At 36.2% G+C, this 27,578-nt stretch overlaps 1 protein-coding gene across 1 annotated transcript in view; it reads right to left on the reverse strand.

Annotated features, from left to right (window-relative positions):
- Positions 1-27,578, reverse strand: part of MYO16 (myosin XVI) — a 365,576-nt gene that overhangs the window by 211,851 nt on the left and 126,147 nt on the right. The window contains exons 4-5 of the mRNA XM_066176778.1: positions 25,392-25,535; positions 1,850-1,958 (exon numbers count right to left, since the gene is read on the reverse strand). Coding sequence (XP_066032875.1) covers positions 1,850-1,958; positions 25,392-25,535 — 253 coding nt within the window. The remainder of the gene's footprint in view (positions 1-1,849; positions 1,959-25,391; positions 25,536-27,578) is intronic.

The raw sequence follows: 27,578 nt of genomic DNA on the forward strand, positions 1-27,578 counted from the left end.
TAAAGGCTGTGACTATGGGTGGGTGTTTCTCAACACTACAGGCAGAAGTTGGCATTTACTACAAGGTCAGCTAATCTTGTATAAAGAGGCTTGGTCCTGACCTTGCTCTGTGTTGAAGTATTCATATGTAGGTATGCATGGGGATTGCTGCCACGAGGAGAACTTCACCCAAACAATCCACAAAGAAACATTGAGTCTGGGAAATTCAAAGTAATTCATACTTAATACAGTTTAATTTCCTTCAAGAATCTTCTCCTCAGTTACTATTAATCTTGGTAGGCTATACAGATATTTCATTGGTACCAACTAAATTTCAAAAGTCAAGTGTAAAATAAGAATACTTTGAGCCGTCTATTGTTACAAGAATAATACTAGCAGACCAAGCCAAGCTGATGGGCATTTTGACACTGATCACCCAAAGGCCAGGTTTTCACTGCAGTCAAGGGATAGGATTGATTTATCCTAAAAATCTAACCCTAAAACTTGTCAACTTAAGTTCTTATTAGTCAGCAGAAAGAAAATAGTCCTGGAAGTCAGTTCTCCTCACCTAGCCAGGTTAGGAAGAGATGAAACAATGCATGCATTTCCTCTTCCCCGCTATTGACCCAAAGGACTGGATGATTAATTAAAGCTTACTTATGTAAAGTTAGTAGACGTAGAGGTCACCTTCCAAATGTTTAAGTTTTTAAATTTGCTAACTTCCAACATTCACAGAATCACTGTTTAATTAGGAATAGTCCTCTTCTATCTACTGTAAAAGAGATACCACTGTAAGCAGACTATTTCTTGTATGCTACAGGAGTTTTGCATGTTACCTGTTAAATACCAGTCAAAGTATTTGGAACATTTAGACAACAAATTGCCTTGTGTTTTTCAAGGCAATCCAGTTTTTAGAAGCCAATAGCTGCTTTGCCATTAGAAATATCCAAAACCAGAGTTGTGAAGACACTGCCATGCACTGGGGAAACAAAATTATAAAACATGCAATACACAGGATATGTGAAGTTTAGGACCTGACATTGTGATTTCCTTAACACTTTCCTTAAGTGTTCATAAACAGAATATAATTTAACTCAGTTTATGTTAAAAAAGATTCCTTATATGGAGGCAATGTTGAAAGTACATGTTTTTACATTATTTATCATTATATTTGCTTAATGCCTTTTGGTCAGTGTTAAGATGAGCCACATACAATGTTAGACTACCTCTCATAGTCAAAAGCAATGCTATAAATTTCACTTTCAGAGCTCTCATCTAAGTTCAGAACTGATGAGCAACACAACCAGTTTTTCAATACAAGTCCTGTCATCTGTAACAAATTAAGCATAATTCATAATAGAAACCTAGATACAGTATTTTCACAATTAAAAAAGAACCGTAAACCAATAATAATATTTCTGAATGAGGGATGAAGTATCATATGCATTTTCTTTCAAATTATTTGCAAAGATTTATTTATTTAGAAGTCTGTCACTTGAAAAAAATGTTCTCTGAGAGTATAGCTGGGAAATGAGACAAAATGTGAAACTTAGTCCTCAAATAGTTAAATTAGTTGTTTTAAAAGCTTCTGTGTTGCAGCAGTTTCTCTACTTAGAATTTACATTCTAACATCTCCTTACAAAATGTCAAAAGCAGTTTTAACAATGACAACTGCTATTAACCTTTGTTAGTTGTTCCAATTTAAACACATTGACAACTTTTGTGGTTCCAAACCACCTTCCTCCCCTTCATCCCCTAACTAATATAGTTCAATTGGATTTGGTGTGACTTACATCAGATCAATACACATCCTTATCATTTTTATGACATGTTCAATAAAAGCATTCCAGAAGCTGAAGAGCTGACTTACCATTTTCTTCCAAGTACATCAGAAGGATGCTGCTAGATTCAGTCCCTTCTACAGCATAATCAAGTGCAATATTTCCATTAACATCTTGCAGAAGCACATTTGCTCCAGCCTACAGACAAGAATTAAAAGCACTTTAGGTTTTTGTACTGAAATCTCAAAACACAATTGGAGTTCTTATATGATCCCATTCAAAAATATTTCAAAGCTGGGGTTCTTAGCATGCTGATTATAACCTGAAACAAAACCAAACACACAAAAAAGCAAAGACAAAATGAAGGACTCATGAATGTCAAAAAAGTTGGCTTGCTTTGAGACAGCTGACACTGTTGCCACACTAGCTGTCCAGTCTGGATTTGCTACACAGATGTCTGAGTTGCCCATTGGTGAGTTTTGGAGCCACCACCATTTGAGGCACAACACTTTGAAGTCAGCTGTCAGTGACCACAGCCTGGCTCAAAGTGCTGCCCCAGTAACCAGCAGTGGTTCAAAAGCTGACTGACAAGCAGCACAGACACTCCTGCAGCAGGGATGGGCAGACAGCTGCTCCGGGTAACCTTGTCAGCTGGCCTGACCTCTTAAGGCCTCATCCATCAATGGAACCTCAAAGAGAACCACCCATTGCTAAATAAAATTCCCATTTGTCACCAACTGGAGACAATGAAAGTGAGCTTGATTATTTAAACTGTAGTCTCTAAAGAAGCCAGGCTGAAATTTCTCTAAGTTTCTTTCAAAAGTCAATATAAATGAGTGACAACTAAGAAGAGCCCTTGGGGGTGAGGGGTGGTGAAATGAACAGATTCATGAGAAACTTGAAAAGAAACCACCAGCATGATAAGAAAACTTGTATTTTATATGTTAAATATTGTTAATATAAGAATTTGTAGGGAAATACGTATTTTTTAGTAAGAAGGCTCTCATCTTTGAAAATATCATAAATATCTGGTGGACATAGAAGCTTACATTACCGGTGTTACATTACTAGTGCTACATAAGTAGAAGTTACATTACCAGTGAATTGTCATGTATCTTCTTTAAGAGGCTGTAACATTATAATTTCAAATGTTCTCTCTATGGCTTTTAATGGCAAGGAATTATGAAGTAAGTGTGACCTCAGGTAAATTTAATTACTTTTCTTAACAGCTTGTATGATAAAGAGTTTAGCTAATAAAAATGAGAAGTACCAAGGACTGCCTTTCTTAAAACCACAGCAGCAGAGGTCAAATGTAATATGAAATAATTTATAGAAGACATGACTGCTTTTTTCAGGAGATTTCTCTGTAAGTATTGCATCAAAGAAAAACTTGCAATAGGCTCAGGTCCTGGCTCAAAGTAAAATATGACACAAAAAATTAGGAAATTCATGTAGGCTTTACGTTATCAAACTCGAAGCTGAACTTAGTCTGAGGTGATCTGAATTTCCAACACAGTGACCAGGGGACAGACAGGCATCAAAAATAACTCACCCCAGCTGTCTCAAAAATCACTTACATCCTATTAAACCATATCCTATTCAGCAAAATAATCTATCCTCCTACAAAATGCACTACCTTCTTCTAGTCTTATCTTGTTACACTTACTGTAAGGGAAACCTAGAGAGCAAATTTAGATTAGATGCATCTAATTACATCTTCTGAATTTTTAAATTAAATTAGATGAGCGGATTTGATTTCCATGCTTAGTGAAAAAGAAGTGGAATGAGACTTCCAAGTCTAGAATCTTACATTCATTATAGTGCTATGAAAATAAATTTCTACTGTCTGTCCTGCAAGACAAAATCAAAAAAGATGGTAAGAAATCAAATAAAGGGTGGATTTGAAGATCATAGTATCTTTAGAGGAACAACTATTTATTGCACTTGTTGCATTACTAAGAAGTATGATTTTTGATTTGCTTTCTACTCACTGACCCATGAGAGTTTGCTGGTGAAAGTAGAATTATGGAAGCAAAACAATTTCAGATCTCATTACTTCGCATATAACAAAACCCCACAAAGTCTTGTATTCTTCCTTGCATGTAGATAATCTCCAGGTAATATCAAAAGAACATTTTCTTCCTTGTTGAGTTAAGAAATCAAAAGACCTTTGACATATCAAATTCAGGAAAAGTAGGATAATTACCTTGGTCAGCAGAACACTTTTAATTCATTTCTAAGATATAATGTCACAGAAGGAAGGACACAATATGGAATTACTCAGATCCAAGCAATTTGTATTGGGTATTTCTATACTAATTAATTTCTTGAGGAATGTTTTCAATGCTCCCAAACAGTTTTGTCAAGTTTGGTGAAAGTGGCAACAGCAGTAAGAGAAGCTCTCAGAATTTAAGTAAAGGAGCAAATCTGTAAAATGGTGCACATATAAAAGTAGGATCTTGCTTTAAAAAGAAATATCTTATGAATTTAACAATAGGCATTTTTAATATGGTGTATCATCCCTGCCTCCCTGCTCTGCACCATCTGTGAGTTTACGGAGGCTGTGCTCTGTCTCACTGCCCACGTCACTAATGGCGACCTTGAACAGGACTAGACCACTATTAACCAGGGGTACACCACTAGTGTGGAACACATTGCAGGTAGCAAACATCATAGATATTGTACCTTAGTTTAGATTCAGATGGCCAGAACTGTGCTAATGAACTGGAGTGCTCTGTTACATATACAACCTTGTAGGCCAGACAGTAAGAAACCCAGATGTGACTAGAGACAGAATTCAGATTATCTGAATATAATCCTATTTTGTCCTTAGGTTTCTGTTCATTGCTCTTGAACAAAACATGAAGAAAAATGTCCCCATGCTGCTGATATTAGTTTCCAAATTTACATGCATACCTTGTTTATATTCTAAATGCTATTCCATATTTATTCCATTTCAACACAACCCACTTGAATTCTGCGTGTGGTGCTCAATGTATGAGATAAGTTACTGGCTTACTTATTCTCAACACAACCTTATTCTCAAGTCATTTATCAATAAAAAATGAGAAATATTTTGAAAAAAATTTATGTAATATATCCCATGTATACCAAAAAAATTTTGAGGCAATTATTTGTCTGCAATGATAAATTGTTTCTATTTTAGAAAGACTACAGAAGGAACATCTTTAACTATTTTATTTTAGAGTGTTCCTAAAGACACCTAGTTAAATACACTAAATGCAAAATGCAACTGAAATGAATCTGTGTTATGCAGAACGACATCCATATGTAGATACAGCAAAAGAGATTGAACTCTGGTGATCAATAGTAACTGAGCAGACATTATCAGATTTCCATAGTATTGCCATACAATCAGAAATCTGAGCCTGCTGCAAAAGAGAAAATACCTTTGGCTAGTGAAAGGACAAAATATTTCCTTTCTAGCTTCAGCGACGATGATTTAAAATACTTCGATTTTTATTAAGATCAAGCTACTTTGTATTTTTTAATTCTGTCTTAATTTCTGTCTATTTACCTATCTGTAGAATCTCAGATCTTTTCAGTGTTTTAATTTCAGAAAACCAGAGCAGAATAGCTAATGTCCACATGAAGTGGTGACCCTAAAGATTAGCTAAAGAGCTGAGGAGCAATGCAGCTGAGGTAGGTCAGATGTGCAGAGTTCCACAGTACCAATCTATGTGCACACCCACATTTTTTGCCGACATGTTGCAGTTTAAGGTGACTTCCCACTCAGTGGAAGAGAGATGAACAACTTCAGATGGAATACATGATACAATGTACACCCCCCACTGCAACTTATCCCATGATCACATCTTTGTATAGCTACACTTGGAGTTAATTTAGGATAGTACAGAGAAAAATACTGCTTTTGCTTAAGACAATGGCATCGGAGCTGAAATCTTCCTCCCCAGATAATGTTCCAGAAGATGGGGAAAGAACAAAATAGCTTCTGAAGTCTAAGCACTACTAGAAATTTTGATTTGCAAGAATATACAAGAACTAGTAGCTTCATGACATCATCACGGGTGAACAGCTCCCTAGAGTACTCTGTCCCTATAGAAGCTACCCCTTGTCCCCTGGGACAGGCACCCAGGTATAAATGCAGTCACAAACTCTTCAGACTTCATTGCTGTAGCTGCATCCGGTGGATCAATGTCCAAATTCCACTGACAAGCTAAAAGTTGAGTTTACTCCACATTCTACAGTTAGGAAGTCCAATTAGTGATACTATTAACTCAGAGGCAATCAATAAACAATCAATCTCTCAATCTATTTTTTTTTTAATATTTAACTGATTCAATTCATCATGCACAGGGGCCTTTTTTTTTCATTAGGTATTAATTTTTTTAGAAAGTCTTTAAACTTCGTGCTGTACTATTTATTATGTGGCTGATGTTCCTTCCTACTCTTTCTTATTTCCAGTGTTGTGATACAACTTATGATTCACAAATAAAAAATGTATCTACCTACCATTAATTGAAAAAAAAAAAGAACAAGGGCCCAGGAATCTCCATTCTGAGGAAATGTGTCCTTATCTAAAGATTTAAAACTATTTATTTCTTTTAGTCTCTCCACAATATTTTTTTATATCAGCAGTCTAACTTTATCAGGATAGGTGAAAACCACATGAAAAGCTGTGGGCTTAAACTTTCTCCAGCCAACTCTAATATTCAGGGACAGAGTTCTAACCACGGGGTTGTATGTCCAGAAACTCAATGCAACCACAACATTAAGGACAGCACTGTAATCTGATTTAGGCATTGTTTGAGGACTTCAACCTTACCAAAGTTCCCCAAGGACTTGGGAGAGATTTGGGCATTTCTCTGCTTAGGTACTACCTCTTGCTTCCCTTCCCAGCTAAAATGTCATAGGTTTTTCACCCAGACAACACTGTGCTCAGAGGGGTTTTCTGGTGGATCTGCTTTCTGAACCAAAGTCAGCATCAATCCACTTTAGGTGGAAATCAGACAGATTCCTGAAAATCTGAATACGATTCACTGAAATTCTTGAAATCCTTTCTTCTGTTGCATACCTTAAATTATTCTCTCAAACCTGTGGGCCATGCAGGTTATTTAAATATTTGAAATAACTAAATAATTTAGCTTTATTCATATAGTAGAAAGTCCCAGGTGCATTATAAAATATTTTTAATACAGAAATGATGACCCAGCAATTGCCTCCGTCACATAGGATTACTACCATTGGCTCCATGAGGTTTTATTAAGGCAATCAGAAATACAGTAGACCCTGAGGAATATGTGAATATGTCTGGATATTAAAAAAAGAAAAGGAGAAAAAGGAAAGGATAGAGGCAGGAAAAAAATATATCTGTTGCTATGGAAAAAAAAGCCCAACCAAAACCAAAATTTCCTCCTAACAGGAGGCTTCTGCACAGTTCTTACAATGGTTCAATTGTTCTATAAAATGCTAGCTGTCTGCAAATTGCGCAGTCACCTGTCAACCCCATCACAAAACCAGACTGTTTTATACATACTTAAATTCTTATATTAGTAATCTATTTTTATTCAATTGCACATATTCCATAGGTATATAACAGTATACACTTATATACACGCAAATGTAGAAACATTTAGATAGTATTCACTCATCTACGTTCACCAATTTCCTGCAGGGAGAGGCTAGCATTTTTTTCATTAACAGCTTGAACAATTCACTTTTTCATATTTTTTTTTAAATATAACCACATGATTTACATACCACACCATTTTAAAAAATGTCATTAACCACGGACACAGACCAAGATTAAATGTAATTCTTCATAAAACATCTTCTGTATTTCACTTCCTGGGACACACATAGTTTATTTCTTCCCCCTTTATTGACCTACTTTTTCACATTAATTCCATGAAAAGGTTTTGGTCATTGAAGGATATCCAAGGTTTACACACACACACCTGCATGCTCTCATGTACGCCACAGTTACTGTGCTAATCACACATCCTTGCCAAAGTTCTTAGTACATGAACAGTCAAAAAGAAAGCAAAAATAATCAGGATATAAAGCTCTATTTGTTTGAGAATAAGGAAACATCCAAGAAATCCCACATGCTTATGGGCTCCATGGTGCCCTGAAATCTTACTCTGTAACCTCAATGGCTTGCATACATTTTCATTCAAGGTACCAAATCCCACAAATCTAGCTGGCTCCTCTTTGTGGCTCCTATTAGACTTGTTTGAATCTCAATCATTAAGATTGAGATTCAAAAAGGAAAAGGAATAAAGTTGTTCTACACAGTGTTGTGGTTTAGGTCATTAGCACTGGATACCACTTTACACAAATTCACGGTGCTGAACAGATGAGGAACAGTTCTTAAGGCAAAGATAAAAGAAAAAGAAAAAAGCTAAAGACTTCACCATATTAGTAAACCACAGACAACAAAATAAAAGATTAAGTGAGATTGAGCAGCTGCTCTCAGTTCAAAAGCTTCCTTCCAACTCATTTCAACAGATTTTCTGTAGGCAGAAAATTATTTCACAGAAATCACAATACAGCTATGAGAAGAGCAGGGGAAAAAAAAGTTTTCAGTGATTACAATTATAGAACCTCCACTGAAGGTTCCCCTACCTGCTGCCATCATAACTGAGTTTTGCCTGCTTAGTAAGAAGAAAACTGACAGACACAAGCTGAGTGACCTCTTTTGTATTCTCTTTATGAGCACAAAACAATCTAGAAACTATTTTACTAAATCTAAATAGTGTCTCTCAGAACACTGATTGCAGTCTTAATACCTGCATTTTAACTTTTTTCCTTTAAGGAAGACCCTCCCCCATGACACCTAGATATATTTGGGAGATAAATAACCAATATCTACACACTCTAGAGTAAAGAAAAGATTCCTGTTCCAGAAAATAACGTCAAAAGAAACTCACGAAAAAGGCTGATTTGGGACTAGAAGTCTATCATGCAGGATACCTATTTCTAAATATTTACTTTTACTCCTCCTCCCCCTGGGCTTGACCAAGAAATGAAAAGGGATCACAAACGTTTATAAGCTATCCACAAAGACATGCAGGTTCAGTACAGCCCATGGCAAACAGTACAGTCACCTCAAAGCTGCTCTAGTTTCAGTTTTGGCTTTATTGATCCTTGATGTAGCTTGCCAAAAGAAAAGGAAAAAAAAAAAGGACAACATACTCCCTCTGTGGAAGACAAGAGTGTGTCTGATACAAAATGATTCTCTAAATAGGGATATCTGCTGTACAGCTAACCCTAGCAGCCTCCTTCCTTTCATATGTTTTGATGAAAAGCAAGTAAGTGGAAATTTCACCTGTACAAAAGCACTCCTTTAAAATCCTATTCTTCATCTTTTATAGGGCAATTTGCATCACTGCAGTCTGAGGGGGACACAGCTGATATTTTATTAAATGGGAATTTCAGTAACTCCAGGCTGATGACTTGAGCTTCAAAGTATTAGGTTTTACAAATAATAAACTTTGTATTCCCTCGGGCGGTTAAGTTACTTGCAGTTAGTTAAGTTCCACATCAAAACACCACCATTCCTCAACCATAATGGATGCCAGACCTAGACAAAACTTTTCCAAAATAAAAGGTCTTCATGCATTGAAACTTGAATTACTAAAAGTATTGAAGAAATGCAAACAGGGGTCTCATTAAGTGGGAGTTTCCAAACTGAAAATATTTTCTTCTTTTCTTTCCAGAGTGTTTCTTAGCAAAATAATCTGAACAAGAATCCAAACTCCATACCTATACATATAAATTCAGAACTAAAATCTGTGGATCACAAATCAAAGGTACACTAACAAATGTTTCATGCATGCCTTACATGAGCTTGTGTAGCTATAGAGAAAATGCAGGGAACAAATCCTCCTGCTCAGCTGATTTCCTTCATAGTAGGGCATCATGTTAAGACTACTCATGAAAACAAATTCTCCCTTAATACAAATAGAAAAGCCTCTCACTTCCTTTTACATGGACTTGCCGAGAGCATAGTTCTGCCAACTGGGCTGGCCCAGCACAACATTTACAGGACTCCTTCCATAACCTTGAATCAGTGGTAACCTGCAGCAGGAGTTTCCACCTCTCACACAGGAAAGACACTGATGATCATCTGCCCACAATATTTGTTCTATTCCAGGGCTTTCAACTTGGTAAGAGTTGCTACTGTCTATAAACCCATGCCTGTCACGTTACCGAAACTATTCTTTCACACAGAGTAGGAATTGTCTGCCATCTGGATGAGCTTAACTTGTGATATAATAAAGGTCTAAATTCATTTTCAGCATGCCTGATCCCACCCACATCATAAAAACATGAACACAAAGCTCAGTCCCTTATGTCTGTGACAACACAGCCTACAGAATCAAAGCTGAATTCGGAGCCTTACAAGTGTCCTCCAGGCATATAAAGTAAACTGAACAGGATAAAACACATATCTCCAAAAAACACTTTCAAGAAATCACGAGATAATGCAGTGCTGAAAATTTTATACCAATACCTTTACATAATTGCTAAAATATATGCATTTCTATTAGTACAAATTTATATTATGCCACTACTACTCATTTCCATCATAGGTACATGCTAAACCAGTCAAGGAATGATCACATAAATGCAGCTTGATATTCACTCATCCTTGTGTAAGTAAAGTATTTCAGCTGCTCTGTGGATAAAAGTTCTTTAATTCATGACACTTCTGGGTTCCATGTTGCAAAACTGGGCAGCAAAATCTGAATACGCAACTTTACTGCTCATCAAAACAGATTTACTATCTTGTTATAGTCTAGAAATTAAGATTTATGGGTGCGTGCCAGTGAGCATAAAGAACAAAATAGTGTTCCAGAAATCCCAGGTGTGTATTTCGGTGACATGCTGGGTAAGAAAGGATAAAAGTATGTGCCAATAGTGTCTGCTCATAAAAAATATCACAGAGTTGGATATACATAGGATCACCAATGTCTACAAAAATCCCCAATTGTATTTGAAAATGTACTTCTTGGTTGTTGAATTACTTCACAAAATAGTAAAAAATAGTACTTTAAAATTGTCAGAGTTCCACAACCATTTTGGAAATCACCTTAGTTCATGAATAAAGCATTTTCCTCCTTAAACTAATAGAATGTAGGCAATGTCAGTTCACAGAAAAGATTTTCAATAGAGTTTGCAACAGCTTCTTTCAAAGTAAAATACAACTAAACATGCAGTTATGAAATAAAAAGTTAACACCTACTAATCCAGAAGCGGTCAAATAAAAAGTAATGTACATTTCTCAAGTTACCAATATTTCCACGCTCTAGATCTAAAACATTCATGAGGATTGGGGAACATTCTCTTAATTCTAAATGCATACAGATTTGTACTTGGATCTCAAGATCCAAGCAGACAGCAAGTTGTTTTTCATAGTGGTTCTTCATATTCCGAATCCTTGCAAACACCACCAAGGTTTCTTTGAATTTAAGGTCTTAACTTGTAAGATAAATATAGTCTGATTTCCTTGACTTAGCTTTGCCTCCAAGAATTTTTCTTATTTTCTCTCTTCTCCCACACAAATATCTGGAAACGCTGAGAATCATCCAGATAGTTTGACTAGAAATTGGAAGAACATAATTATATTTGTTGTATCAATTTCTGTTTCTTAACTTCCATACTTTATTCTGAAGTTTTTCTACAATTTCCACTGATCATTCTTAACGTCATGCAAATCTCTACCCCAAATGCATGACTAAATTTTGCTGTACAATTTGAACACTAATTTCTTCAGCCTCAGTGTGTCTTCAAATGTAAACACTGTTGGTTTTGTATCTGTGAGGAAATAGGCCTTATCAACGATATTTTTCTCTTTTATTGGCTAGATGTGCATTCAGGCATGAGACATTTTAGTTTAGCCACAGTGTAGGGCAAAAGAATCTATAGTTTCTGGTGGGACAGGCCATGGGCAGAACATACTCAATTCTAGGGCTCCCACACAGCTATGAGTTTAAACATCCAATTCTCCAGTCTCTGCACATATACTTTATTCAACCAGGAATTAAAGGAATTCTTTACCCTCAAGATAGGCACTTGTCTTAATACAATATCAGTATTTCAATATTCTACCTGCCAAAAGGTATCCTTCCATTAAAAAAAACCCCTGTTACATTAAAAAGCAGCTAATGAAGAATTATATATCTATGATTTTCATCTCCAAAGCCAAGTATGAATGAAAACAATAACTGTGTTTCTTTTTCACTTTCCTACTTTATGGAGGCATTTCTTGGTTCAAAACACGTGTTGCATATTTTCAGTGAGGGCTTCTCAGAAAAGGGACAAAAAGATGAGTTATTAGGGTCTCAGAAGGGTTTTAAGAGCATGAAGACACTCCTTTTGGCTTAGTATGCAAAAAAAAACCCTATTTGGAATAATTACATGAATGTGGATGTACCTGTCACAAAAATAAGTTGACATACTTTTAACTCTTAAAACTATTTAATCTGAAAGCATGAACAAAAAGAGAAAAAAATTCAAAATATATTTTCTCAGCAAAATTTTGTATTTTTATTTAAAGTGGAGGTAGACTAAAAAATTGAAGAAATTATAGAAAACTCAGATTGCATGTTATATATCACAAAAAAAAAAGTTATCTTTGCCTAGAATAGCATTCTCATTCTGTTCTATTATTAAGACACTGCAGTAAAAATCCAAAAGATCAGAATGAGGTCAAAAAAAGGGTAGTTGAAGTACAGAAGGAGGGGTATTTGACTTAATATTGCCAGCTCTCAAATTATTTGGCAAGAAAAGGGAATTAGAAAGGAAACTTCAAAGAGCATTGATGACTAAAGACTAAAATTTCCCCATCTGTTTCTGCACATGGGACTTGCAAACTTCCCATCAGTAGCAGAGCTTATGGAAAAAAATGAAATTATTCAAGCGCTGAATGCCTCTGATAACAGTATAGAAGTACACTTTCTTCTAATTTTATTTTAATTGTAATCATTAAAAATTATGACAAGCACATGGAAAAATGGTCAGTCCCTGTCTTATATACTTATATATTACTCTAAGAAAAGGTCACTTTTTGAAACGATTGTCTTTTATTTTTAGAACGAATAGAAAGAAATTCTCCTTCACACAGCAGGGACTGAGCCTCTGGAATTGTCTGTCAAAAAGTCTTTTAATCTGACACCACATTCAGAATTAACAGTTACTTTATAACCATTAAGCAAATTTGTAATTACATAAGGTCAAACAAATCTCATACTTAAGGAATTAAAAGATCACTCCCTGGGGTTAGCAAGAACAGTCACTTGTGTACAATGTTGGACAGTTAGTGAGGCATAGCTTTATTGCAGGCAAAATGGAGATAAGAAGCAACCTCTGATGATCCACTACTCTACTGATAAATACAAATGAAATATAAGACATCGAGGTTAAAGTTTTATTAATGTGTTTCTTTACAAAGTTCTATGTGTTAGTATGTGTATACATATATATGCATATATGTCGGAAAGTAGGCACACACACAAACACACACATATATATACACATACACACACACCCTCCAAACAAAACTGCAGGAGAAAGCTCTGCCTAGTAACTTCACTTTGAAAGAGTTTCCACCCCTGGTCGACCACAGATGAGGAAAGAACAAATAAAACAACCCCATGGATGCAAAGAAAGGAAGTTGATTTTCGTGGCTCAGTAAAGATTGAAAGTTGTTTTTTGAAGAGCTTGTAGCTTACAGGTTCAGTGTAAATAGCATAAATGTAGGAAGTCTAACTAGGGGCAAACCCCAAGGCCCTGTTTTAACATGACGGCCTTCTCCTTAATCCCCATGGTTTGGGAAGCCATCTTCTCTTCCTGTCAATGAATACTGTCATATCCATGTCTATGTATTTATGTAACTTGGGAAATACAGATGCCGAATGTTTTGATTTTCATTCTCCAGTCCATTTTGAGATTACATACACACACACCCATGTGTGTGCATGTGTATAGTGTGTATATGCATGTGTAGATGTGCATGTGTGTGTGTGTGTAAATTAAATACACTTGAAATGGCACACATAAATAAATAGCACTGCTTCAGGTATGACATTATATCTTAACCTTTTATTAATGGAGAGAAAAAAGTCAGAGCCTATGTTAATGTATATACACACACAGTAAAAGAAAGAAAATCTGTACTACATATCTCTGGTGTAAAAAGCAAGAGATTAAACAGTATGTAAGAAATGAAAGCTGTGTACAGTGTATAGTTTCTGCAAAGATAAATGTATCATGCAAGGAAGTAAGAGTACAAAACTGCTATTTTAAGTCAGCTAATTTGCATTTTTGTTATGAGACAGATTCATTCTGTTGATTGTAAGATCAACATGTTCCCAAGTGTACAGGGAAGGGACTGTACAGTAGCTTAACCTGCACTCAGGGTGATGCTGTCTTGCTGGTTAGTAATTAAATCTAGATCATATACAAACAAATCATTGTGTGAAATTCCAAATCCGTTTAGGGAGTTTAGTATGTCAGTCACATTAATACAAAACTGCCTTCTCAGAACATCATCATATAATTAAAGAACTCACCAGAAAAGCAGAAAACTCTATTATATTCTTGTGCTTGAGTAATGAATAAAGCGCAATAGACAAGAAAATCTTCCAGTCATAGTCAGTAGTAACTTGATGTGTGGGACTGCAGCAAGTTAGTCCCTAATACAGCTGTGGTGGAAATATACACTCCATGCCAAATTTTGAAATTGATTATATGAAAAGAAAAGCATATGCTTACAAATTCTAGCAATACAAGTATAACCACAGCTGACATTTATATATTAACCAAACATAAGACTCCAGGTCTATTTGCAATAATTGGTCTCTGTGGATTAATATATATATATATGGGAAAAGTGATGAAATTTTACACAAAATTGATATAAATACTTCAAAGACATAATATTCTGCCATCCATCAAGGATTCATCTATGCATTTTATCAGAATTCTTTTTCTTCATGTTCATAAAGTGTAATCTTAGCAGTCAATGATGAAGTAATAGGCATTAATCTATCAACTGCCTATCACCTTGCCAAGAAACAATTGTTCATAATCTTTCCCTTACCATTCTCTGGTCTTCATTCCAGAAAATAATTTTTCCACCTTCCAATACTGTCATAATTTTAAGGAACATCCTTCTTTCCAATAAATGCAAGTCAGTTACCTTGCAGTATTCACTTTAATTCAACAAATACTCTCCATTATTTAACATTTGGAAAAGTATTACTTACTGTGTTTTAAAAATTCACAATATAGCATAGTTTCTAATGGGAGCCATTTGAAATTTAAGATAAGTCTGATTTGATAAACTTCAACTTCAAACAGCTGAAGATACAGCTGTCATTCAGAAATAATATAAAAGCTGATTTTCTTCTGTGCTTTCATAAGCCAGCTTTTATACATTTTCTAACTTTTTTTAGCCTTTCATCCTTGCAGACAGCAACCATATCTTGCTGAAGCTCATTATCAAAAAAGAAAAAATAAAGTATGTACAACTTTCCATTATTTTTCTTTTCATGACTTTAACTCCTGCACTTCACTATCCAAATGAGTCTCATTATTTTATATTGCTCAACACTGAAGTGAATTACCTACTTTTCCACACATAGTCCACACCAATTATTCTAGATTTGGAAAGTCAATGCTTTTTCTCCACCTTTCCTACTATAACTGAAAAGTCTTCAAACACATGTGCAAATGTGAGTCTTTTAATGACCTTCTTGTCACTTCATTTATTAGGTCCACTACCCCTGCACTGTTACAATTTACCTAAACCATCTGCTTTCAAAATGTAAGCCAGTTTTTCCTGTAGCAGTTTTCTTTCCAATGACTTTACACATCAATCTTTATGGTGGCATATCAAGGTAAGTTGTCCTTGAACTTTTGATAAATTGTATCAATGCTGCATTTTCCCCTACTAGCTCACTCAGAAATTCAAGAATTCATGGAGGTTCATTTGATGGTTCTTTTTTCACAGGTTCATGCTCCCAAACCCTTCTAAATTATGCATTACAAATGGTGCCATAGTGATATTTCATTCCAGTTTTTCTGAAATGAAAGCACACAAAAAACCATATATGACTGGGAGAGGAGGCTGTTGGTTTGAGTGGTTTGGGGATTTTTTTTTTAGCATTCAGGGTCAGCTCTTATCCCAATAAATAATATATTAAAATAATTTTTATTTTATTCATTAATGGTACAACTTTTGTTTTATTATTATTATATTTTAATGAAAAAAAATTGGGTTGAATACTTCATTTAAAAAATTGGCTTAACTCATAACGATATGGTGATTTAAGGTCAGGTTCTAAGTTCAGTTTACTTCAATACTTGATGTCAAAATCTGTCACAGTTGGAAAAAGATATATAGATCCAAAAGAAAGAAGTGCATTGTTTTTCATGATTACTAAATTATAGTGACGTTCCAATCCCATATAAGAATTAAACACTTTTTTTTAATTGAAATCTGGCTAGGAAAAGTCCAGCTTCCCTGATGTCTGCCCTTTGGAAACAGAATTCATTAACATTTAAAAAAATAACAAAACATCCATTTTCCCACTGAAAATCCAGATTTTTTTAAAAAAAAAATAAATATTTCTGAGGCACACAATTAATTACTGATCTATATGCCATTCTCAACTTACTTCCAGAAACTAAACATCTAGCTTTTGTGGCCTTGGTGGTTTTTTTTCAACGGAAAAAAATAAGCCTTTATTTCTTTTCTTTGATTTCATGCTATTTGGCCATTATGAATTTTGCTTTTGAATATTTGAAAAGAGTATTAAAAACAAACAGAAATATTTCAAATGCTTGAAAAACAGTATGTTTGCCCAGTACTTAATTTCTCTTTCTGAACTGTGCTCTTCCAGGAATTTCTCCCCTGTTTTTGGGCTATAGAAATTTAGCATAGTCAGACAGGCATCAAACATCTACCATGTAACTTTACTTGGTTTTTATTGTTCACAACATTATGTTTTTAATATCCTCTGTATGTTTCTTTATTGTATTAGGAACACAATCAGAATAATTATATCCACACTGACCTCTGAACAGCTGTTATGTGGGAATATAATACTAGAATGGATCTCCTGAAGCATCACTTTGGTAATGCAGGTAACACCTAACACATAATCTCGTTCAAAAATTTAAGACCAATTACAGTTCAGGTTTGGGGTTTTTAAATCCCCATTACTCCTGCAAGGAATGCTGCTTTCCAATATATATCTCCTAACATTAAGAAAGCTTTGTTTAATTTCTGTCCTAAGTCTATTGTTGGACACTTTTGCAATCATTTACTTTTATTCCAGCAATAACTTCAGGTTTTAAAAGTGTTTTCTTAAATCTTCCTCTATCCTGATATATTTACAGAAAGTTTTACAACCTCCCTATTTTGATTTTTTAAGTATACTATATTAGTTTTTCTCCCTTCTCTCAAGATAAGCTTTTTACTCCCACACTTATCCTTGCAGGATTCTTTGGTACAATTTCCCATTCTTGAACATGGCTGTAGATAGTTAACTGCAGACTGACAGTAGCAAAACCACTCTTACCTATCTCTTGGAAACATTTTCATTCTGACAAATCCAAGAATCTATTTTTCCCCACCTGCAGTTACATGTTTGCAGCATACAACTGTCTTAAAACTGACTAAAAATTTTGAGGTCTTTTCCTGAATTTCCAGCTGATGGTTCCTAAGCATATCACAGAAATGTCTGTTGCTCAGAGCGTACCTTGTATTTGTACATTGAAATTTCAAGCTATTTTTATTACTTAAGTCTTCATAGATATCCTATTATTTCTGTAAGACATTATAATGCTGACCCAAATAGGTAAGACATCACAGCATTGTCTTCAATATATTTCATTATCATACCCCTATTTTTTCTCTCAGGGTTATCACTGAAAACTCTAAATAAAATAATGTTATAGGACCAATCCTAATGAAACCTCAACAACTCTCAGGCCCATTTCTCCACTAATAGCTAGGCTGTTCTCTTGCTCCCAAGGTTTTCACTACCAAGCAGCTTTTCACTTCTGCAATTTAACTAGCAGTTTTTCTCTATACCCCAGATACTCCATGAGCAACTCACAAAATAATTATGTCAAGTGATTCAAGCAGAGACCGCTTGGCATAAAGAATGAATTTCACCTTCTAGAAATATTCCCCAGTGGTGGAACATCCCCAGACCATCTTCTTCATGGCACAAAACTATGCTTACTGAAGATCAAAGCCAGATGTTGATTTTCATTATATTGTCATTCCTTGATCCTCTTTCTCTGGGTAAAAAGAGAATTAGAGTGAAGCTTATCCAAAATTCCCCATTTTTGTGCCTGTTTTCCATCTCTCAGCATATTTTTCCTGGCCTGCTCCAGCCAAAACTGGGGGTGATTTTTTTTCCAAAAACTCCAGGAGTTTTTGTTTTCTGGAAATGCTCTGATGCTAAGAACCTCAGAGAATACAGATCTGTTGCTTAATAGCCATGGTCTGTGTCCTAAGTCTCATCCCCAACCCCAAACATTTTCCACCAGGACAGAGGGAGGGAGGATGAAAGCAGGGGAGGGAGGAAGGGAGGCAGAGAGGGAAAGTGTGAGTGTGCGTGTGTGTGTGTGTAATTCCTAGACATCAAATAACTATTTACAGACTCTTCAGTCTTACTTTCTGCGGCTACTTCCCATGTAAAAGGGCTTTGATTTTTGCCATTATTTAATATTCTTTGTACAGTGAACTGCAGATTCTATTTCACTGGTTATTTCTCCTGTCAATTGAAGTTCAATGCTGTTTCTTTCTCTTTATATTATCCACATTTATTTTCTAGGCTATCTCATTACTTTCTTGATAGTGCTCAAAGCTCTTGACCATTTTGCTGTATCCCGTTAAGTTCCCGTTCTTACCTCTCCTTGGACCATCTGTATGCTGCATGACTAGCTAGCTTCATCCCTTTTCCCCAGTCTTTATGGTGAAAGACTAATATTTCTATAGCTTCCCACGAGTGTTGCCATCTGGTGTTCAGCAACTCATTAAAAGGCATCACCTAGATTAGTTAATTAGTGGCCTTTATCTAAGTTAGTTCTATGTTATCTCAGCTAGTAATGCTGAAAGGCTGTAAGCCAGTAGTACACACTCTCTGGAAGTTCCCTCCTACACTTCTCTCACATCCTCTGCAAACTGTGTGTGAATTCAAATAGATACCAACAGCTTTCACAGAAAGAAATGCTATTTTAATTTCCTTACTACAAATACTGGTAACTGCCTCTAGAAAGACAGAAGAATAATTTTTCTTTTGGGCTACATGATCATTTATACTATAAACTGTTAGCCACTGTCTCCTCATGACCTCTAACTGCTCTTCATTCTTTCCCTTCCCTGCTTCCTCTCATATTGACTCAAAGGAGGAAGTCATACTGAGAAATATTAAGTGGGAGGGCAGAATTGCTTCCTCTGAGGAAGCAATTGTTTCTAGAACTGTGAAATAGTAAGATCTAAGTTTCAAACATAATGGCATTTTGATAATTCATCTCTGCTTGCTAATACTGCCTGATGCAGTTGCAAAGAACAATGGCAAAATACCTATTTAACTGCTGTCTGACTACATGACTTCAGGTATGTGCCATTATCAACTGTATGGGGGAGCAGAAAAGAGAGTTACAGCCCCATAAAGACTTCCTTTCTACTCCCACCAGGATGTCAGTTCAGATGTTTTTTTTCCAGTAAAAATATATCTGGTTTTGGAAAGAGGATTTTACACCAAAATCAAAAGTGGATTACACATCCAGTGGATACTATTATATACTTGACACTGCTCATCTATTGTTGCTGTAAATCTAATGAATTATTTTATGGTAATAAAAATTCCCTTTTGCACACTGCCAAGCACAGATTTTCCTAAGTTCTTAAATATGAGAGAGAAAAAAATATCCAGCATCAATTTTATTTTTTAAATTTGTACTTTCAGCCTTCTATGCCAGATTTGCATTTTGTGCTTCAGTTCTAGGTTCCAGAAAGTACGTGATGAAATGTTTAATTAGTTAGCAGACAGAAGGTACTCTTATTTTTCCAAGTAAGGTCAATTAAAAAAATGTATTAAGAATGTTCTGAGGATGTAGTACTGATCTCTTCTTTTCTAGTTAATTAAGTGCCAGGTTCGTCATACTGATGCTTTCAGACTAATGAAGGATTAAATAAGGAATAAATCTCTACTGTGTCACATGCTGTACAAACACCAAAATACCATCTCCACCTTCCTAGTTTCATTTCACAAGATCTACATTGAAGATGGTGAAAATCCAACATTCACGTTGCCCACTAAAAGGTGCCTCCTCACAACAGTAAAATGAAGTGAAGTACACTACAAAAACACATTCTCATCAGCTTTCTTTTTTCTCTGTTGCTCTTCAACCTCAGGTCAGTCAACATCAAAAGATATCATGATTCTTTAGGAGTGAGAGGAGGGAAAAAAACCATCTCACAAACCAAAACCAAAGATACATTAGAAAAGAAAAATCATAGTTATCAACATGTAATGTGCGAGCCAAACTGTACAGCTCCACGATTACCTGTGCTATGCTCTGAAATTAAAGTGTCGTAAACAGCAAGTCATAAAGAAACCAGTGGTTTGCAACACAGCCATAGTTATCTTGAGAAAAAGAACTAAACATGGGAGCTCCATACTGTAAACCAGTGTTGATCCTCTAAAACACATAATTCATGATAAAAAATAAAGCATTCAGAGTGAACAAAAATTAAAAGAAATTACAAGGTTCTACAAAGTGGTATTTTTATCGACCTACCCTACTGCCTGAGTGGCCAAGGTTAATACACAAACCTGCAACAGTATCAGTGTTTATTCCACCACATGTGTGCAGGTTCTGGCTAGGATTGAGTTAATTTTCATTCCAGCAGCCAGTGTGTGATTTGGATTTGCATTGAAGAGGGTGTGGATAACACAGGGATGTTTTAGCTGTTGCTGAGCAGCACTTTCACAGAGCCAAGGCCATTTCTGGCCCTTACCCCACCAATGCAGGCTGGGGGTGCAAAGGAGCTGGGAGGGAACACAGCAAGTGGAGGGGACAGCTGGCCCAAAATGTTCAGAGGGATATCCCATACCATAGGGCATCATGCTCAGCATATAAAGCTGGGAAAAGAAGGAGGAAGGAGGAGGATGTTCAGACTGATGACATTTGTCTTCCCAAGACACCAACAAATGTAGCACAGCCCAGCTTCCCTGGAGATGGCTGAACACCTGCCTGCTGAAAGGAAATGGTGAATTAATTTTTCTTTTGCTTTGCTTATGTGTGCAGTTTTTGCTTTTCCTATTAAACCCTCTTTATCTCAACCCACATGTTTTTTCACTTTTATCCTTGTGATCCTGACTTGGAGGGAGTGAACGAGAGACTGTGTGGGACTGAGCTGTCATGACAAGAAGATAGTTTGAACAGTGCACCAGTAAAGTGAAGGTTACTCACTCTTACGTATCAATTAAAAGTATTTGAAGCTAAAAATTGTCTTTTCTGAAGGAACAGTAAGATGGGTACAAGTTTAAACTGTAGCCATTTAAAGGGATTAAACACTTCCTACAGCTGACAAAGCAGGAGCTGCATCTAAATGCTGGTGCTTGGACATTCTGCAACTCTGGCAGTGTAGGACAAAGAACATTAGATATTAAGGTACAAATCTTGGCTAGTGTTTCAACTCAATATAGAATAAGTGTAGGGAATTAATGTAAAATACAATGTTGCAATGCACCCCAAATGTAGAAAAAGACTACACCTCAACTGGATGGAACTGCAGAAAGAGCATCAAGTCCTGAGCCTTCAAAAGGTAGTGAGGAAAGACAAAGCAGAGCTCCTTCCAATAAATCTGCTTGCTGTTCATACACTTAAGAGATTTCGTGTGGGCACAAATGTATATAAGCCTACAGGTCTTTGTTCCTAAATGAAAGACACTTCAGCATTCTCTTCAACCTGCTACAGGAGCCTCCTTCGTGCAAAATCCACGAAAAGCAATTCCCTATGCCACGGGGAGAATACGCAGTGCTGATGTGGTGGAGCAGTGACTGATGAACATGACCTTTCCCACCTCATGGCATGTACGGCAGCCAGACCCCTACGGATCACTCCTGATCTCTGCCTCTCCCCACGCACCAGCGGCCGCCCCGGGGCACGCTCCTCATTGACCGAGTGCTTAACATACATGGGATGAATCTCCTGGCTGTTCAGTCCAGGGCTCCCCCTCCCCTTTCTGACAGCTGCAAAACTGAGAGGACATAAATATGTCCCTGGAAACCAATACCATCTAGGGTAAAGTGCTGGAAATTATGGAAAGAAATAGCTTCAAGCATTTCATTCTGCATCTATTCCAAAAACAGTACTTACAATTCCAGTATCCTTCCAACAGGACACAACAGCAGATTACTGCATTGCGAACAGCTACAGTCCCTCCTAATTTGCAGTGAATGAGCTTTGGTTTTGTCACTGATATCCACCAGAGCAAAGAAATTTTGAGTTACCACAGTTTAGATGATGAATGACAAGTCAACTACCTTGCCTCAGCCAGAGAAAAATTAAGACCTCCAAAAGAGGGGGGAAGTCAGAAACTGAGAGTGTTTAAGAAAATCTTCATTGACAGCATTCTGTCAATGAAGAATATATATATATATACATATATATATATATATTTTATAGTATACCATTTTTATAGTATACCATTTTAGTATACCATTTTTTTTCTTCTTTTTTCTACTCCTCCTTCAAGAAATGTCTTAAGTCCTTACTGAAGAAATCTCTACTGGCTTCTGTGACAGTTTTCCAGAAATCTGAACTGAACAATTAAAGGACCATGCTATTATGGTGTAGGACACATATTTAAAACAGAAAATATGGTATTGTTTGGGCTATAAATTCAGTCTAGAAGAAATATTTATTTTAAAGTAAATAATGAGGTTACAAGAAGTGTTATTTTTTCTTCCAAAAAAACCTGTGGCATAATAGAAGCTGACTGTAGCTCATATTGGTATTATTGAGGCTCACACTACACATTAGACATGGTCCATGAAACACTAACCTCAAGGCAAAGTAATTTCTAATATGAATTGCTCAGGCAAAGGCAATACAGAATTCAGAAAATTAAGTCTCTAACCTCAATTTTCATCTTCACTTTGTCAAATGTTATTAAAGACAACATTAATGTGATGGTTGAAAACCTACTGCTAACTTAAGAATATTTCCATTTCTCTGCCATCTCTTTAAAAATCTTTAAATGTCAAAATTTAAAAATCTTTATTTTGACTCTAGAAGGGAGAATATAAAGATATTATTTAATCTAGTCTAGGAAACCCTGCCTTTAAAGTGCTGACTACATAAATGTGGGCAAATTTACCAGAAGTTATTGCAAATAATAAGGACAATTCAAACTTTATCAGAAAAAAATCCACGTATGTGTACCCCTGCTTATTGAAATTTTAATATTGTAGAAAACCAAGTTATCAGAAAATACTTAGAACCTTCAGATGAAGGCAGCTTGTAACAAACAGCGACCAAATCAAAAAACATTCAAATGATGGACACTGGAAAATTATTTTGGATATAACCCTGTGTAGAAATACTTGAAGTTTAATTCAATCAAGCCTCTTGCAAAAATGGGCAAGGAAAATTTTACAAGTGCCCTCTATAACCTAAACTGTTCCTATTAATGACAACAGCATTGCATTCAGAATTTCTGAAAATTCCCCCCGTTTCAAGAGTTTCCTATAGTACAAGAGTTTTTATACATAAACTGCTCTGTTCTAATTTATTAATCAGTCTAGGAATACATGTGGAACACAAAGGATTCATAGGCTTCAGAGGTTTCTACACTGGACAGACTGAGGTAATACAAGAGATAAAGCATGACCTGGAAATTTTATCCTTTATTGGCCAGGAGTAATGACAATGTTTAAAATCAGATATATCTGATTTTTTTTTTTTGTATTTTTTGGTTTGTTTTGGGTTTTGTTTGTTTGTTTGTTTTTGTTTTGGGTTTTTTTTTGGTTTGTTTGTTCCTTTGTTTGTTTTACTGTACAGGTTGCCCAGTGAGTATGTGGACTTTCCATCCTAGAAAATATGGTCCTGGGCAAGCTGATGTGCCTGGCTTGTCTGAGCAGAGGGAATAGACTAAATGATCTCCTAAAGAGATTCCATGAAATCTATTATCAAGTATACAGTCTAAAAATATATCTCCCTTCCCTTTACTTGTAACATTGAAATACAATTACAAGTATGACAAGAAACTCTGACCTTGCAACAACCTATTTAAAACATAAAAATTTTAAAATTATACACAAGGACTAAAAAACTTAAAATCAGACTGTGAACTATTTCTGCACTACTGTTTTAAAGAGCAATATCACATGAACTGAGAGAAAGAGCTGCATTAGTACCATTGCAAAACACTAGAGTTTGTGGTCCTAGGAATGGAAGCACAAAACAGAACGTAAGAATCATTTAGGGTGGAAAGGACATTTAAGATCATTGAGTACAGCCATTAACTCAGCACTGCCAAGCCCCCCACTAAACCATGTCCACATCTGTCACATCTACACACCTTTGAAATACTTTCAGGGATGTTGACTCTGCCACTTCTATGGGCAAGCCTATTCCAATGTTGACTACTCTTTCAGCACAGAAAGTTTTTCCAAATATGCAATCTAAACTTCCCCTGGTACAACTTGAGGCCATTTCTTCTTGTCCTGTTGCTTGCTACCTGGTGGGAGAGCCCAACCCCCACCTTGCTACAACCTTCTTTCAGGTTTTCTCTGAGCCTTTTCCTCTCCGTCTTAAATAAACCCAGCTCCCTCAGTTGCACATAGGACTTGTGCTCCAGACACTTTCCCAGGTCTGTTGCTCTTCCCTGGACAGGCTCCACCACCTCAAGGTCTTTCTTGTAGTGAGGGGTCCAGAACTGAACACAGGATCTGAGGTGTGGCCTCACCAGTTCTGAGTACAGGGGGACAATCCCTGCCCCTGCTGCCCACACTATTGCTGACACAGGCCAGGATGCCATTGGCCTTCTTGGCCACCTGGGCATACTACTGTTCCCTACAAAGGCTGAATGCCATATCTATTACTATATTGGGCAAACTCAGTATTAAAAAGTCAAAGTTGTCTATATAAATATTAAATTTTTCTCATTTTGACCATGTCCACAAACACATTTTGTGAATACTGACTGTAAGTGAGCCAATACATTCTTTTCGGAGGAAGCTTTTTAAAAGATTGTCTGAGAACTCAGCCCTTAACAGAAAGTGACAAGGAGAAAAGAAAAGAAATTATCTGAATATCCCATTTGGGACTGAGTGCTTATCAGAGATATAAGCTCTGGACCACAGGGGAGAAATAGGAGACACTTGACAGTGATGTTTGCAATTTATTCTCATTGAAGTCCTAAAAATGCCTTCTAAAAATCCTGAGCTCCAAAGCAATGTCAAGAAAAACCAAACACTGTATATGTTTTCACTGATATGATTAGTAGCAATATGTTGCATTCATACAGCAGTTTCAGACCTTAGAGTGCCACAGTGCCACATTTTGTCTTCTTTTCAAGCACACAATGCATTGGCTTGCTTTACTTACTAATAGCAGTAGCAGGACAATATCAGCATTATCACAGGCACAGGCTACATGCATCGATGTCCAAAAATCCTCATCTTGATGATTTACATTTACTCCTCTGTCAATTAGAATTTCTGCAGCAAATGCATTATCGTAGCGAGCACACTAGAAGAAAAAAGAGCAGATTAGGGATGGTGTTTTCCTCAGTGTACAAGTAAATTTATTACATACAATTTAAATTGGGCAGATGACAAATTGTAGTTAAGCTGCTGTGTTTGTAGGGAAAAACAGCTGAGGAATCTATAGAAATAATTTTGTGGAGATTTCCAGTTCCATGTGCATGATTCACAGAATCCCCGATTTCCTTATGAAATATGCTGAATCTACAATAAGGATGAGGCTTTTTTTCTGTTCAATACTGTCATTCCAAATCAGTGCACAGGCACCAGTGCATGATGATGAAATCATGAGCAGAGGTATCTAAGTATATATACACCTACACATACATATGTCCATGCACGCATGAATTTCTGCCTTTTACATAGTTCGGGGCTATAAAACACCCCTCTTCACACCCCACTTCTATCTCCAATCCACTAATTACACTGATTTCTGTTCAAGTCTCTCTGCCAGATAAATACTCTGCACACTGAGGATGTTTTTGTAGGGTGGAGGGATGCACATGTGTGTGTATATGTGTTTATGTTTCTATATGTTCCTATACGTTGGTCATGATCACAGCTTTGGTAGAGAAGAAGAAAATGGCCTAGAAATTGTGTTGACCTCACTCCTCTGTCACATCTGTGACTTTTTACACATAAGGTTATGAATAATACCTTAAAGGACAATCAGGGCACCTCAGTTAAGACCCTAACTCTGGCCTCACAATCTCAGTAACTCTTTAGAGAAGGATCCTATCTCTTTCCCAATGGAGAACCAGTTATGGGGAAACTTATTTTAATATGGCATGGAAGCCAGGATACTAAAGGAAGTGGGGAAGAAGGAAGAGCGTGTTACTGGATTCGACTGTGAAGTCAAGATATAGCTGAGATCTTCAGCAGAATGCAGCGGCTGCATGTAACCCCTGTGATCATAAATATAGTTAACCCAGAAGATCAATATTAAATTCTATCAGAATAAAAATTAGTCCCACCCTTAATGATTTCCAAATATACTGATCATTAAATTACAGAACAGAAATTAAATTCTGATGTATTTCCTTTACTTCGTGTAACTTATCTGGCAGATCTAGAAACAGTTATGCTTTGTTGCATAGGAATCATTCATTTTATCAGTACAACTTAAATTGAGCTGTTCTGTGCTGAAATGTAACAAATCAGAGGCAAGACATTTTATACTACAGATCAGTATAATCTAACAGCAACCATATTTTCAAGCCATTGTGAAGCAAAAAAACCCCAAAAACAACTAGAAAAGTTCTAGAGAAAACAGGTATCACTGAGGCATTTTGTGTATTAATAATAGACAATAGAGCCTTTTGTGATTAGTTGCAGCTTATATCTGTTGCTGGTCCTTGATTTTTGTTTAATAGATTTTGTGAAACTGTCAGACAAGCCCAGTTAAAGTTCCAGAATAAAACAATGCCACATATAGTTTGATGTAAGAGTGGGGGTGGGTGATTGCCTGGGTGAATTGACATGACATCATGTGTTTCATACTGTATGGGCAGTACATACTCAATTTTTATTGTACTTCTCCTCTCATGGAACCTAAAGAGAGTTCCGTGAATACCTTTCAAGTCTCCATAGCTTGCTTAGGTTCAAACACATTGGGATACTCTACAGAGACCGGAACAAAATCTTTATATCACATTTGGAAGTTAATAGATATGGGAAAGGAAAATGGAATTATATAATGAATTGGATTTTAAAAAGAATGTCAAGATACATATATTTTCCATTCATTCTGACACCAAAACATTTAGCCTCCAAGTGGAAAAAAAAACCCACTAAGCTCCCCTTTGGACCAAGCAGCTTCACAGTTGTAAAACTAACACTTAGAATGGATCTGAATGGGCTTTAAGAATATAACACAGGTGCATACTAAATTACTAGTTTCAATTCTTGCTGGAAAATAAATTTGGCTTATCTTGTTTCCCTGTATCATGATTCTCCTCTCCTGTCTGTGCTGCTCCCACTTCAGGGTCAAATCCCAATTTCATTGAATTGAGGTTTGCCTCTATCTCCA

Source organism: Chamaea fasciata, unplaced genomic scaffold (assembly GCF_029207755.1).
Source record: "Chamaea fasciata isolate MVZ Bird 193981 ecotype frontalis unplaced genomic scaffold, bChaFas1.0.hap1 SCAF_2, whole genome shotgun sequence".
Classification (NCBI taxonomy): domain Eukaryota; kingdom Metazoa; phylum Chordata; class Aves; order Passeriformes; family Sylviidae; genus Chamaea; species Chamaea fasciata.